At 50.6% G+C, this 14,722-nt stretch overlaps 1 protein-coding gene across 2 annotated transcripts in view; it reads left to right on the forward strand.

The window, feature by feature from the left end:
• Myo10 (myosin X) overlaps positions 1 to 14,722 on the forward strand; it is a 230,524-nt gene that overhangs the window by 185,491 nt on the left and 30,311 nt on the right. For both annotated transcript variants that reach the window (XM_045133108.1, XM_045133107.1), the window contains exons 20-26: positions 314 to 438; positions 523 to 637; positions 7,401 to 7,507; positions 8,504 to 8,737; positions 9,118 to 9,163; positions 9,794 to 10,678; positions 11,510 to 11,633. In XM_045133108.1, the coding sequence (XP_044989043.1) occupies positions 314 to 438; positions 523 to 637; positions 7,401 to 7,507; positions 8,504 to 8,737; positions 9,118 to 9,163; positions 9,794 to 10,678; positions 11,510 to 11,633 (1,636 nt within the window). The remainder of the gene's footprint in view (positions 1 to 313; positions 439 to 522; positions 638 to 7,400; positions 7,508 to 8,503; positions 8,738 to 9,117; positions 9,164 to 9,793; positions 10,679 to 11,509; positions 11,634 to 14,722) is intronic.

A 14,722-nucleotide genomic window follows, 5' to 3' on the forward strand; every position in this document is an offset into this window, starting at 1 on the left:
TCTGTCAAGCTGTGACATACGCTAACGTAATTTACAAATGGGATAAAATCTGGGACTTTCTTCACAGTACGTGAGGGAGGCAATGGGCAGGCTGGTGGTGGACAGGGCAGGACTGGCCGGGGTGATGGTCATGGTTGGTTGGTGAGGGGCGTCAGGGTTTCATTTTTTAATATGTGTTTTTGTGTACATTTTGAGTTCCTCTGTGTGTGAGCATTCAAGTGTACACACCCTCCCTGAAACAAGGGCATGCATGGCCTCATTAGTGCTGTGCCTTCTAACTCTTCCTGGCTTCCCTCATTTTCACTCACTGCAGATGCCAGGCCGGTTTGATGAGGCAGTCGTGCTGAACCAGCTCCGCTACTCGGGGATGCTGGAGACGGTGAGGATCCGCCAGGCTGGGTACGCAGTCCGAAGACCCTTCCAGGACTTCTACAAGAGGCAAGAGGGTCTGCCTGGGCTCTTCTTCCCCCTTCCATCCCCCTCCCCGCCCTAGGGAGTGCCAACCACGCCTCTGTGTCGCAGGTATAAAGTGCTCATGAGGAGCCTGGCTGTGCCCGAGGACGTCCGCGGGAAGTGCACGGCGCTGCTGCAGCTGTACGATGCTTCCAGCAGCGAGTGGCAGCTGGGCAAGACCAAGGTACAGTGACAGGGCAAGAACAGCTGCCACCAGGCTCCGAGACGTGCAGGGCTGTGCCTACCAGGCACACTGTCCCAAGACACTCTTAATCAACAGTTTTTAACATTGGAAGCATGCCCACTGAAAGCTTTGTCTTTCAAATACAATGTGAAGGCCTTGGCTCATCAGAGACAGTGTTTCATGAGGGGACACCTTGAAATGTCACATGTGTATGTGTGTGTGTGTATGTGTGTACCTGCGTGTGTGCATACACACATGCACACTGGGGCACCTAGTGTTCCCAAAGCCTTTGCCTGTGATTGGAATGTCACCTCTGCCCCCATAGCAGCTGCTGTGTGGGAGGCCGCCAGACAGCCTGGAGAGCCCCGTAGGCTGCCAGAGCCGCAGTCCAGAGGTGAAGAGCAAAATCCCCTTTTGGTTTCGCTGCTGTGGCAGAGGTCCTAACCCCTTATTGCCGACGGGAGCTGAGTAGGCAGCAGTGTACCCTGAACCCCCAGAGCTAGCCGCACAATCTGTGATTTCTCCTTTCCTTGTCAGGGAGCTGCCCAAAATCCCCACGAAGGAAAAACGCAAATGTAACTATGGGCACCGAACCCGGGCAGCTGCCCTGCTGCTCTGTGGGGGGGGGAGGGTGGGCAGCGCAGGGGCAGAAAGGGGTTGGAAGGCCTCCACCCTCATTGCTTCTCTTCTGTTGTTATATAGTATTGCTGTGTGTGTGTGTGTGTGTGTGTGTGTGTGTGTGTGTGTGTGTTTGGCATTATTGCACTTATCTTCTTACTGCTGGACAGACACCTGACCAGAAACAGCCTGTGGGAGGGAAGGATTTATTGAGACCACAGAGTGCAGCAGAAGCCCGCCCGAAGCTGGCTCGCATCAGCATTCCATCTATAAGGGAGAAAAGTTCCATTGCCAGCTAGCACGAGCTGATTCTAAACAAAACCTTAGAGCCAGACTCAGGATCCACCCCCAGTGGCACATCTCCTTTCACAGGGCTTTGCCTGCTCAAGACGAAGTAGGAAGGTTAATCTTTATTTATTTACTTACTTATTTGAGAGACAGAAAGACAGGGTATGGGCATGCCAGGGCCTCCTGTCACTGCAAACGGGCTCAAGCCACATATGCCACATTGTGCATCTGGCTATATGTGAGTGCAGAGGACTCGAACCCAGGCTGACAGAATTTGTAAGCACGGGTCTTTAACCACTGAGCCATCTCCCCAGCACGGAAGCTTAATGAAAAATGCCAGAGCCGCACTGCGCTGCGTCACATGCCACAGGCACTCGTGAATCTTGTGTGGGCCTCGCATGGCCATGGAGCGGGGGGCTGCTGTCCCGGGGCCCAGCAGGTGGGGAGGACGTCTCCGTGGTGACAGAGGGGCTGCACCGCCAGTTCATACCAACCCGAGAGGTGCAGCCCTCACCTTGTTTCCATTCAGCGTCCGTGCAGTACTTGCAAAGGCCTTACACTGTGTAGGCTGTAGTAGCCAAAGAGAGCCAGTATTTGTGCCTTTTTTAAAATATAAAACTAGACATTTATTTATAAAAAGTACCTAAGGCTAGCTGGGCATGGTAGTGCACTCTGATCCCAGCACTGAGGAGGGAGAGGTAGGAGGATCGCCATGAGTTTGAAGCCACCCTGAGCATACAGAGTGAATGGCAGGTCAGCCCGGGCCAGAGAGAGACCCCACCTAAGGCTATATGGACAGTACATTCAAGCCACGACATTCCATCCCTGGTCCCATAGACTCATGACCATCTTACAATGCAAAACACAGTCTTAACTTCAAAAGTCCCCATAGTCTTCACCAAGTTTAACATTTAAAAGCCCAAAACCTCATCTGAGATTCAAGACTACCTCTTATCTGTGAGCCCTATGAAATCAAAACACAAGTTACCTACTTCCACCACATAATGGCACGGAGTAAACATTCCCATCACAAATAAAGGCATAACAAAAAGTGAGTGGACCAATTCAAGATCAGTAACCAGCAGGCAAACACCAATCATCCCCAGTTCCAAGCCCAGTATCTATAACCAGAGACATAGTCTCTGGGGTTCCAGCTCTGCTCCTCTAGCTGGATTACTCACAGCTCTGGAAAAACTCTTCCCGAGATGGCGGCTCTCTTCGGCAATTGTTCCACAGTCCTGATATATCCAGAACATCTTCGGATCTACATGGCGAAGCATGGTTCATCTTCATAGCTCCCCACAGTGCCTCACTGGGCCTCCACGCAGGGATTTCAGCTCTGCTTCACATTGCTGCATCTCCGTGGCTGCTGGGACTGTGTGCAATTCACAACCCACTTTCCTGCACTTATCACGCTTCCAAAAGCAATACCGAGTGAGTGGGGGAGATAAATAAAGCTTGGCCTGGAAGAACAGAGTGCCTAGCATTCTTCCTGCAAGCCTCCTCTTTGCACAAGAGGTTATGTTCCTCTAGCTTCAGCCTTCCAGGGCTCATTCTCAAGGCACCATTTCCATTGTCCCAGTGTAGGACAGTTGGCCCACCTTTAATGATGGCAATATGCTGAACAATGTTAGTGTAAGTAACCTAAAACCAGTCTCTAGGCCCATAACTTCAAACTTGCTTAAATTTTTTCCTGTGATGAGCTGTGCATCTTTCATATCTTCCTATTCTGTCCCTCCCACCAAGATCACCAGTCCACTACTTTTAAATTCAACCTTGCTCAGATTCTTAGGGCACGGGTGGAAGAATGGAGCCAGCCTTTCCACCAGTAGCCAAGTTTCGACAAAGTTCTCTTCTTCCCCTTTGAAATTTCATATGCAAGACTTCACAGTCCACTATTCTCTGCATTTAACATTTTCAAATTCTCACCAGAATAACCCATCAAGCTCTGCTTATCACACTGCAGAGATTCTCCAGTACAAAGTGCCATATTCTTCCACATTCCTGTCAAAGACCAAAACCCACATGGTCAGATTTATCGCAGCAACAAGCCCACTCTTCATACCAGTTTTGTGTTGTAGTTACGACTTCTCATTGCTGGAACAAACACCCAGTTAGAAGCAGTTTATGGAAGGGAAGAGTTGATTTCAGGCTCATAGGTACAGCAGAAGCATCACCATGGCTTAGGAAGCTGGCTCACATCAGCGTACGTACATCCATGGGGGAGAGAGAGAGAGAGAGAGCTCACATCACTGTACGCACATCCATGGGAGAGAGTCCACATCAGTATACATACATCCATAGGAGAGAGAGAGAGCTCACATCAAGAGCTCACAGCACCAGCAAGCACAAGCTCCAAGCACACCTTAGTGCAGGGAGCTACCCCCACTGATTGACTCCCTAGACCACAGCTCTGCCTGCTGCTAAGTAAGAAACTCAGCCTTTGGTAATTTTTTAAATTTCGTTTTTTATTTGCAAGCACAGAGAGAGAGAGAGATAGAGAGACAGAGAGTGGGTGCACCAGGGCTTCCTGCCATTGCAAATGAGTTCCAGATGCATGTACTACTTTGTGCATCTGGTTGTACGTAGACACTGGGGAATTGAACATGGGCTGTCGGACTTTGTAAGCAAATGCCTTTAAATGCTGAGCCTCTCTGCAGCCCCAGGAAGCTTAATCACAGTCAAAAATACCTAAGGTTTGGGGGCGGTACACCCCAGGTGTTTTGTTGTTTTCTTTTATGGGGCCTCGCTGTGTTGCCCATGCTGGTTTCAAACTCTAGGGCTGCAGAAATCATTCCATTCAGCCTTGCGAGTAGCTGAGACTATAGGTATATGCCATCACATATGTGATAGTGTGTTGATTTCAACCAAAGCATTTCTTTTTACTTTGTTATTTTCCCTCCCTCTCTCCCTCTTTCCCACACACACATCCATCCATCCATCTATCTCTCTCTCTCTCTCTCTCTCTCTCTCTCTCTTTCTCTCTCTGTCTCTCTCTCTCTCTCAGTGTGTGATGTGGTATTTGTGAGGTGTACACACATATGCACAGATGTACTTGCCTAGTGCTTTTGGAGGCCAGAGAGAACACGGGGTGGTGTCCTGTCGCTCATCCCTCGTGTGCATACTTCCTTGACACGTGAGACTCTCTGAAGTGGGAGCTGCAGTTTTGCTGAGCCCCAGCGAGTGTCTGTTTCCACTCCCCCGCAGATCTGGAGCTAGGCATGTGTGCCTAACGTAACTGTTTACACGGATGTTATGTTGGTGGATCACACTCGAGGTGAACCAGGCCCCCAGATCCCCTTTCAGTAGATAGGATGCGAGGTACTTGGCAGCATGGGCTCAATGATGAGTATTTATGCGTCAGCCCACGGCCTTTCAGCAAACAACGACCACCAGAGTCCACAGTCTCTGCTCTGAGGAAGTTTTAGGGGACTGAATGTTTAAACCACAGTCCGTAGGGCGGAGGTGGCATTTGCCGTCTGTGGCTGGACCCTGTCGTTCTGCAAAGCCCATCATGTGCGCAGTGAGGACTGCGTCACGCTGGCTTGGTCGCGCTGGGTCCTGACGTCACCGAAGGCCCCTGCACCACTTCCTCATGTTGCTGCAGAAACCCGACGCAGATGGCCCTAATGAAGCTAAGGCGTGCCTCTGAGAGCCTCTTCCTCCTCGGGCCAGTGAAGGCACAAAGCTGCCCAAAGTGGAAGTTTACAGGAGAGCCAGGAGCTGTCTTTCCAGTGTTTGTCAAAGAGACGTGGTCATTTCTCTGACTCCTGAGGCCAGGAAGACAAGCCTCAGCTTCTGCCAGTGAAGGAGGACTGTTCTTCCTGGTCTCCACAAATACTACCATTTGTTTATTTGCTTGTTTGTTGTTTTTACTTACTTTTTTGAGAGTAACAGACAGAGAGAGAAAGAGGCAGAGAGAGAGAATGGGCATGCCAAGGTCTCCTGTCACTGCAAACGAACTCCAGATGAGTGCGCCCCCTTGTGCATCTGACTAACATGGGTTCTGGGGAATTGAGCCTTGAACCGGGGTCCTCAGGCTTCACAGGCAAGCACTTAACCGCTAAGCTATCTCTCCAGCCCAGCATTACCGTTTGTTCGCCCAGTCAGTGTACCGCTCGTCGGAGTGTAAACCTTCCTCATGTCACCACCACTGTCCTTCCACCAGAGCCTGCATTTGTCCTCTGACACAGATGTCAGGGAAGAGGCAGTAGCAATTCTGGAGAAGATGACACACCATTTAGGCCAGAATGACTCGGGAGCATGAAGCAAACTCTGTACTCCATGCGGTCTCGTAGCAGGAACAGTGGAAACTAGTTTGTTTGGGGCGGGGGGGGGGGGGTAGTTGAATAGTTCAGATTTTCTTGTCTATGTATTAAATCTGAAAAGCCAAGATCGGGACGAACTCTGAGGCTTCTGGGTCAGGGGAGATGGCTTCCTGGGTCGACATTTGCCATGCGAGCCTGAGGGCCTGAGTTTGGGTCTCAGAACCCTCGCAGAAGCCAGGCGCGGGGTGCATGCTGGGAGCCCCAGCACTGAAGCTTGCTGGTGAGCTAGTCCGGCCAGATCAGTGAACGTCTAGATCAACGAACGGGGGCACAACACCTGAGGAAAGCGTGGCCTCCGCGTGCATGTGCGCACACACGCCCATGCAAGAACAAAAGAGGCAGGAGTTCTGATGCTGCATTCCCACCGCTGAGCTATCTCCCAGCCTCCAGAATCAGTTATTCCTTCCTCTCTCCCTTCCTTTCTTTGTGACAGAGTCTCACTGTAGCCCATTCTGACCTGGAACTCACTGTGTAGCTCAGGTTGTCCCCAAAGTCATGGCAGTCCTCCGATCTTAGTCTCCTGAATGCTGGAATTAAAGGCACGAGCCATCACCCCGAGCTCAGAATTACTTGCTTTTTAAAAAAAATGTTTTTTATTGAGCTGGGCGTGGTGGCACACACCTTTAATCCCAGTCAGGTCAGCCTGGACTAGAGTGAGACCCTACCTCAGGGGAAAAAAAGTGATTTTATTAATTTTTTATTTGTGTGTATGGGCATTTCTGGACTCCTTTGCCTCTGCACACAAACTCCAGATGCATGTGCCACTTTTTACATGTGACTTTTAGTGGGTAATTGGGAATCAAACCCAGCCAGCGGGCTTTGCAGACAAGCACCTTTAGCTGTGAGCCATCCCCCCAGCCGTCAGAATTCATTCATTCATTTCTTTCTTTTCTTTTCTTTTCTTTTCTTTTTTTTTTTTTTTTTTTGAGGTAGGGTCTCACTCTAGCCCAGGCTGACCTGGAGTTCATTATGTAGTCTCAAGTTGGCCTTGAATAGAGTGCTCGGATTAAAAGTGTGTGCCACCACTCCCGGCTAGACTCAGTTTCTTAATACAAACAGTTCTGTGTGCATTTAAGCTTTTAATGTCAGGATGGTTAGATAATAATCGCTTAGCAAGCAAGAGTGAGGGTTCCTACAAGAGAGCACAGTATTATCTTAGAACTCGCTGAGATTCTGCCCTCTGCCCCTCCCTCCCTCCCCTTCCTGTGTCCGTATCACTTGTTTGTGTGGATCAGGACGACACAGACCTTGGGAACTTTCACAGGCACTTTAGGACTGTCGAATGTAATAGTAACAACAGCAACAACAAAAATGAGATGTGATTTCTTCTGTATGTCTTCGTTGTTTTTGCTCTTCTAATATCTTTATTGGACTTTAAAGTGGATTAGTCCGTGGAAGGTGTGCCGTTCTAGCAAACGTGTCGTGAGAGCAGATACAGTCAGGAGAAAGTAGGGGTGCTGCCTGGGAAAGAGGGCCCTGGCCTGGCCACCTGCCTTCCACCAACCAAGTCGTTTGCGTCTGACGGGCAGGTCTTCTTGCGGGAATCCTTGGAGCAGAAACTGGAGAAGCTGCGGGAAGAAGAGGTTAACCGGGCGGCCATGGTGATCCGTGCCCACGTCTTGGGCTACTTGGCACGGTAAGAACCAGTCCCCTGTCGTGTAGTGGAACGCCCCAGTGTCGATGTCTTAAGCCACTGGAGCAGCCACCCAGTCAGCCTGGCCTGGGTAGGAACTCGAAGGAAAAGAAAGACACTGCTTTCTCTGTGTCCTTTGCACGGCTCTCTGGGGAGCTCTTCTGAGACGCTGAAGTGGTTGGCCTCGTTCCCCCGTGTTGTGTTCTGAAGTCTCGGCAGCCCCACGATTTCCTTTGCTATTACAGCCTCAGTCGCCCTTGCCTGACGTTCCTGGGACCACAGCTATTACCGATTTCAGGGAATTTTATACTTAAGACTGTTTGCATTATAATCTGACCATCTGAAATGTAAAAAATGCCTCAGAATTTGGTAGTTTGTGTTGGGTTTTTTTCCCCCGGGGCTGAGGTGTTTGAACCCAGCATATCATGTGTGCTAAGCGCACACTGAACCACTGAGCTGTACCCTGAACCCAAGCATGTCAGCACTCAGAAGTTCATGGTTTTGGGTGAGGAACGCTCAGCTTGGATCCGTCCGTTCATACAGACCTATGCTGTGGTTGCTTGTACGTCAGGGCAACTTCTTCATGGGCAGCTAGGTTCTGTGAACCCCAGACACTCCATTTCTTGAAGCGCCCGAGGTGCCCTACCGTGGTGCCATTCGGTTTGGTTGGTGGTTTGCCGGCTTTCCTGTGAACAGGGGAGTGGGTCACATCTCCTCAGCCCTGTTTACCCAGGCTGCGCCAGGCCATTGCGAGTTGCCGTTAGGGGTAATGTGGTTATTTAGCCAACGAAGTGATAGAGTTCTGACTTTGGCTCTGTCTGTTGTCATTGTTTTGTTTTTCTGTGGCTTTCTTTTGGCTAAACTTCCTCCTCTTACTGCCAGTCTCCATGAGGAGATGATCTGCCCAAAACTGGGTCCTCTCCCTTTGTCCCATAAGCTTATTTGAATGGCTCACAGCCCCATTGCCTCAGCGGCTATTCTCCTGGTTTTCCTTTGCAGGAAGCAATATAGAAAGGTCCTTCACGGTGTGGTAACGATACAGAAGAATTGCAGGGCCTTCCTCATGAGGAGGAGATTTGTGCACCTAAAAAAAGCAGCCATCGTGCTCCAGAAGCAGCTCCGGGGCCAGCTGGCACGCAGAGCTTACCGGCAGCTGCTGGCCGAGAAACGCGAGCAGGAAGAAAGGCAGAGGCGGGAGGAGGAAGAAAAGAAGAGACTGGAGCAAGAGGAAAGGTACAGAGACAGCGGAGGACACCTGGAGTTTGACACCCAGTGTCTGTCAGGAACTCCCCGGCAGATCTGCAGAACTTGCTGCTTGAGACAAACAGCTATTTGGGGGCAGTTGAAATGTAAAACGTTCTGAGCGTGTTTCTCGTCACACACAGAACGGGTACAGCGCCAAAGGGAGAGGCCTGTGCTTTTCCCTTTGACTCGCTGTTGTCAAAGCTCTTTAGACGATCAGTGCTGGGGTGTAGCTCAGTGGTAGGGCGCTTACTCGGCACCCACAAGGCTCAGTGTTCCACTGGGCACTACCACAGAGGACCAGGGCTTGATGCGCAGTGGCGCTGTGGTTGTGGTTGACACTCACCTCCTGCTTCCTCCCTGGCTTGCAGGGAACGAGAGAAGGCGCAGAGAGAAGCCGAGCTCCGCGCGCGGCAGGTAGGGCTGCGGCAACTTGGCCTTTCTTTCCTCTGCCTCCCTCCCACTTCAGACACTGTGATGCTGGTATCCGGAGCTGAAGTGAAGTGGGAGTGTGGGAAGCGCGGGCTGGGGGATGTGTATGGTCCAGTGTCCAACTTTGCCATGGGCAGAGCTTACTGAGTGATGTGAGCGTGAATCACAGAGCGGTTTCTTTAAAGCGGCTTAGCACCATGTTGGCGTCCTAGCTCTGCGTCAGCACAGTGTGCCAGCAAGGGCCAGTTAAACAAGGGAAATTGAATTCCTTACGATTCCAGACGTTGGGGGATCAAGGTTAAGGTAGCGGCACGCTTGGGTTCCCCTGTGGCTCGCAGAGGGCCACCTTTCCATGTCCTGACACCAGTTTCTGTGTGCTCTGGTGTCTGTCCCCCAATCCTCTCTCCTAAGGACACCAGTCACACTGGGTTCAGGGTCACCCTCTTCGTCTAAAATGTAATCACTTCTTTGAAAGCCCTGTCGCGTCCCAGCATGCTGGGGGATAGGACTTCCGCATGCAGCGTTCGGCAGGCGCAATTCAGTATGTAACAACAGGAGGAAAATGCTTGGTCTCCTAGCCATGGAGCATTCTGAAGTCCTCTTTCCCCTGTCCAGGAGGAGGACGCGAGGAGGCAGCGGGAGGTGGAAGCCTTGCAGAAGAGCCAGAAGGAAGCAGACCCGACCCGAGAACTGGCGAAGCAGCAGGAGAACGAGCAGGTGGAGGCGATCCTGCGCCTGGAGAAGGAAATCGAGGACCTGCAGCGCATGAAGGAGCGGCGGGAGCTGTCCTTGACCGAGGCCTCCCTGCAGAGGCTGCAGCAGCTGCGGGACGAGGAGCTGCGCCGGCTGGAAGACGAGGCTTGCCGCGCCGCCCAGGAGTTCCTGGAGTCCCTCAACTTCGACGAGATTGACGAGTGCGTCCGCAACATCGAGCGCTCCCTGTCCGTGGGGAGCGAGTTTGCGGGCGAGCTTGGCGCGCCTGCCGAGAGCAGGGGTGGGGAGAAGCCCAGCTTCAACTTCAGCCAGCCATACCCCGAGGAGGAGGTAGACGAGGGCTTCGAGGCCGATGACGACGCCTTCAAGGACTCCCCCAACCCCAGCGAGCACGGCCATTCTGACCAGCGGACGAGCGGCATCCGGACCAGCGACGACTCCTCGGAGGAAGACCCCTACATGAACGACACCATGGTGCCCACCAGCCCCAGCGCCGACAGCACGGTGCTGCTCGCCCCGTCTGTGCAAGACTCTGCCAGCCTGCACAACTCCTCTAGCGGCGAGTCCACCTACTGCGTGCCCCAGAACACCGGGGACCCGCCCTCCGCGGACGGGGACTACGATTATGACCAAGACGACTTCGAGGATGGCGCCGTCACCTCCGGCAGCAGCGTGGCCTTCTCCAACTCCTGCGGTAGCCACTGGTCCCCGGGCTGCAGATGCTCCGTGGGCACCTACAACAGCTCTGGAGCGTACCGGCTCAGCTCCGAGGGGGCCCAGTCCTCCGTGAGTGTCTGCAGTCCCGTCTCCCCCTCACCCCAGACAGCGCCTGCTGCCTCCCCACCCACCTCCCTCTTCAGGATTGGCTGCATCAAGCCGATCTGCCCCCAAACAAGATTTCAGAGTCATCTTCTTCAGGAGAATCTTTTTGAATGTTTAAAATGTTTGCGTGTGTGTGGTACGTTCACATGCGTCTGTGTAAGTGTGTGTGTGCGCGCACAGGCTTGTGGAGGCCAGAGCACAACCTCAGGAGTGCCGTCTTTTCATGGTCCAGATCACACAGTAAGAAGGGACCCTGCATGTTCTCTCTATTTTCTGGATTTAAGATTAGCTTATTGAGTACGCTACTAGAAGAAAGGAGGCTGGGCAGTAACTAGAGTGCTGCCTGAAGCACTTTTCTGGATTTTTCAAAATAGTTTACTTTTATTAACTCTTTCATGGTTTGATTAGAATCATACTCTATTGGGAGGCAGAGGTAGGAAGATCGCCATGAGTTCGAGGCCACCCTGAGACTCCATAGTGAATTCCAGGTCAGCCTGGGCTAGAGTGAGACCCTCCAAAAAAAAAAAAGAATTTTGCTCTAAAATGACCATGTTATTTTTAAACATAGAGCCTTTGAATCAAAGCGTGTTTCGTGTTGGAGGGACCAGGTCAGCGAACCATTTGGTCTACAAATTAGTATCTTGTGATTCTGAATTCCTCTGACTGTGGCACTTCGTGGTAGTGTGATGAACTGCTTGCCAGTTACTTGCGTGTTTCCATGTTGACCTGTGCCGGACGCCATCCCGCTTGCTTTGGCCCTTCGGCCGACGCGGCTCTCACTCTTTCCCTCTGCAGTTTGAGGACAGCGAAGAGGACTTTGACTCGCGGTTTGACACGGACGACGAGCTCTCCTGCCGGCGCGACTCCGTGTACAGCTGCGTCACCCTGCCTTACTTCCACAGCTTCCTGTGCATGAAAGGTGCGGCCGGCGGCCCTCCCTCTCCTCAGTCCATCCTCACCGCGGTGTTCGCTCCGCTTTGGGTGGATGAAGGTCACTGTCATGTTGGCAGAATGTCGGGCTGCCACCATGACGAACGTGGCCGAGCCTCCCCTGGGTGGGCGCTGGAGGACAGGACAGAATTCACAGACACTGCCTCAACTGTCAGTCTCTTGCTTCATTCCCATTTCACATTCTCTCCTTCCTTACTGTTCTGCACATGCCAACGTGATGCCATTACTGCTGGAAGTGGTAGGCACCCATTCTAACCCCCAGCCCTCACCACTCACAAACACAAAGGGTTACAGACCCTAAAAGGATCTCCTGAACACTGGGAGGCAGAGTAAAGATGGACGGGCATGGCTTGCTTAAACGGCCACAGTGCTTATGTGAGGAGCAGTTTCAGCATCTGCTTCAATTGCTGTTAAACACCTACTGTGCCGCGTGGACCGTAGAACATGCACACCTTAAGGCGCCTCTGTACTTCGGGCCTCATTCTCATCCTGCTTCCTGTCTGATGTAGAGCCTCACTCAGGCTCCGGGATAATGGGGCACTGTAATTAATTATTACTAGCTTTGGGAAGCAGCTTTACATCGATGGTCAAATGAGGAGGGCCCCCTCGTGCTGTGTACGGTCCTAGGCCAGGTGGGAGAGGAAGTTAAGGAGGGGCGTGATCACAAGAGCCCTTGCCCCGAGGTGCTGCTCTGGGTTCTGCTCTCCTTCAGCCTCTGTTCTTCCCTATTTCTCCATCCTCAAGTACTTGGTACTTACAGTTCTTCTCACCCTGTTTTCCACTGCTGTCTTTCTTCTGTTTGGCCTTTGAGTTTTTATTTTGTCTGTCTTCTTTCTTTGTGTTTATCCTTTTTGAGGAATTGTTCTTTTGTCCTCTGTATTTTTTTCTGCTCTTCACTTACGATTTTCTTTTCACTTTATTATTGTTGTTGCTGTGTCTGCTCCCTTTTTAAAATAAGTCTAATGGCCATTATATATATATAAAACACTTATGGTTGCAGCTGAAAGGTAGGGTAAACATAAGCTCTGTATCATAGACTTCCCTTTCCTTAATGAGCAATCATTTTCATAAGTTTCTTAAATATTTTATTTATTTATTTGAGGTACAGACAGCAGAGAAAGAGAGAGCAAAAATGGGCACAGTGGGGCCTCTTGCCACTACAAATGAACCCCATATGCACGCTCCGCTTTGTGCATCTGACTTGACATGGGAACTGGGGAATCAAACCTGGGCTATCAGGCTTTGCAAGCAAACACCTTCAACCATTGAGCCATCTATCCAATCCCATAAGTTTGATTCAAAACCCTCTATGTCACTGTTAATACATACCATTGATGTCTTCTATAGTTTCCTGATTAAAATAAATAACACTGGGAAAAATAAAAACATAAAGCATTAAAATAAATTCTGGGGATGGAGCGGTGGCTCAATGCTTAAGGCATTTGCCTGCAAAGCTTAAGGACCTGAGTTTGGTTCCCCAGTGCCCATGTAAAGCCAGGTGCACAAGGTGGTGCATGCATCTAGAGTTTGGTTCCAGTAGCTGGAGGCCCTGGTGTGCTCATTCTCTCTGCCTGCTCTCTCCAATAAATAAATAAATTTAAAGTCAATTCTGAGTGTAAGCTATGTGGGGCCTGTCTTAAAAAGACAAAGTATTGAGTGCTTACAGCATCACTTAATCTTCAATAAAGGCTTAGATAAAATAGTGCTAGAAATTTTCAACAAAAGAGGAGGAATGAAAACAGTCCAGTTTCTATTATATCTTGTAGGCAACCACGAGTTCCCCCAGGTAAGTAGCTTGCTGGAGGCTTTACAGTCAGGAGGGTAGCCTTGCGGGTCCTCTCAGTGAGGACCTGGTGCTGACCCGGACCTGCTCAGGAGGCAGGGAGCGAGGGCTGCTCGGAGCGGAGAAGTGGCAGGTGCCATAAGCTCGCGGTGAGGGCGGCTGCCGTGGCTGCCATCATTCTTGACACCCTTGACTAAGCTTCATCACTCTAAAGATAGTAAGATAGCAGAACAGTTTTGTCACCGGTTTCCCCTGGGCTTGTTTTGAAAAATCAATGCAGATTAAAATCACCAGTCAGAAAAATAAAAATGCTTCATTCTGATAAGCCTTGGCCAGTTTTGGCTGAGACAGAGCTGTGGAGCTTGGCAGTGTCCCAAGGGGTGTCTCAGCCGGGCCAGCAGGGAGCGCTTGACAGTGAGGGGGGAGATGGGGCGGTTCACTGGGAAAGGGACTGTGTCAGCCTTTCATCCTCTCCAATATTTTTACTACTGTGTGAGCCAAAGACAATATCATGAGCAATTTTGTAGTGAATTATTGAAGTAGAGAATATTCAGTGTACTGTTCTGAGAAGAGTTTTGAACAAGAATGGTGAGCTGTCACTCGGGGAATCTGCTATCAGTGTCTAGAAACTTTTGTTTTTAATCTGTAAATTCTTTTCACACTTATCTCAATTTTAAAAAGTTGTCCTCTGGCTGTGGTAGCACAGACCCCAGATACCAGGAAAGCTGAGTTAGGAGGATGGCAGGGTTGTGGCCAGCCCAAGCATCTTCCTGAAACCCTGCGTCACATCAAGTTTACAAAGAAGGAAGTTTGGTGTTGGGGGGGGGGGCTCTCACTTGCTTAGTGTGTATAAGTCCCCTGATTCAAGTCCTAGTACCCCCACACACACACACAAGTTATACTAGATAAATTCCACTTAAGCTGTCTCAGATTTAAAGTCTAAGCATAGACAGCAGGTAACTTTGTTTTTTATCTCAACCTTGTATCTTCTGCTTATTAGCCATCTTAAAATGATGATTTCTTTTTTGTTATTGTTGTTTTTGTTGTTTGTTTTTTCAAGGTAGGGTTTCACTCTAGCCCACACTGACCTGGAACTCACTATGGCGTCTCAAGGTGGCCTCGAACTCACAGCGATCCTCCTACCTCTGCCTCCTGAGCACTGTGATTAAAGGCGTGCGCCACCACACCCGGCTTAAGATGATGCTTTCTTGTGTTATAATGTATATATTTTTGCATCTTGGATTAAGTTAATGCTTGGATTTTCTAGCTAGCTG

This window comes from Jaculus jaculus, chromosome 13 (genome assembly GCF_020740685.1).
Source record: "Jaculus jaculus isolate mJacJac1 chromosome 13, mJacJac1.mat.Y.cur, whole genome shotgun sequence".
Lineage (NCBI taxonomy): Eukaryota > Metazoa > Chordata > Mammalia > Rodentia > Dipodidae > Jaculus > Jaculus jaculus.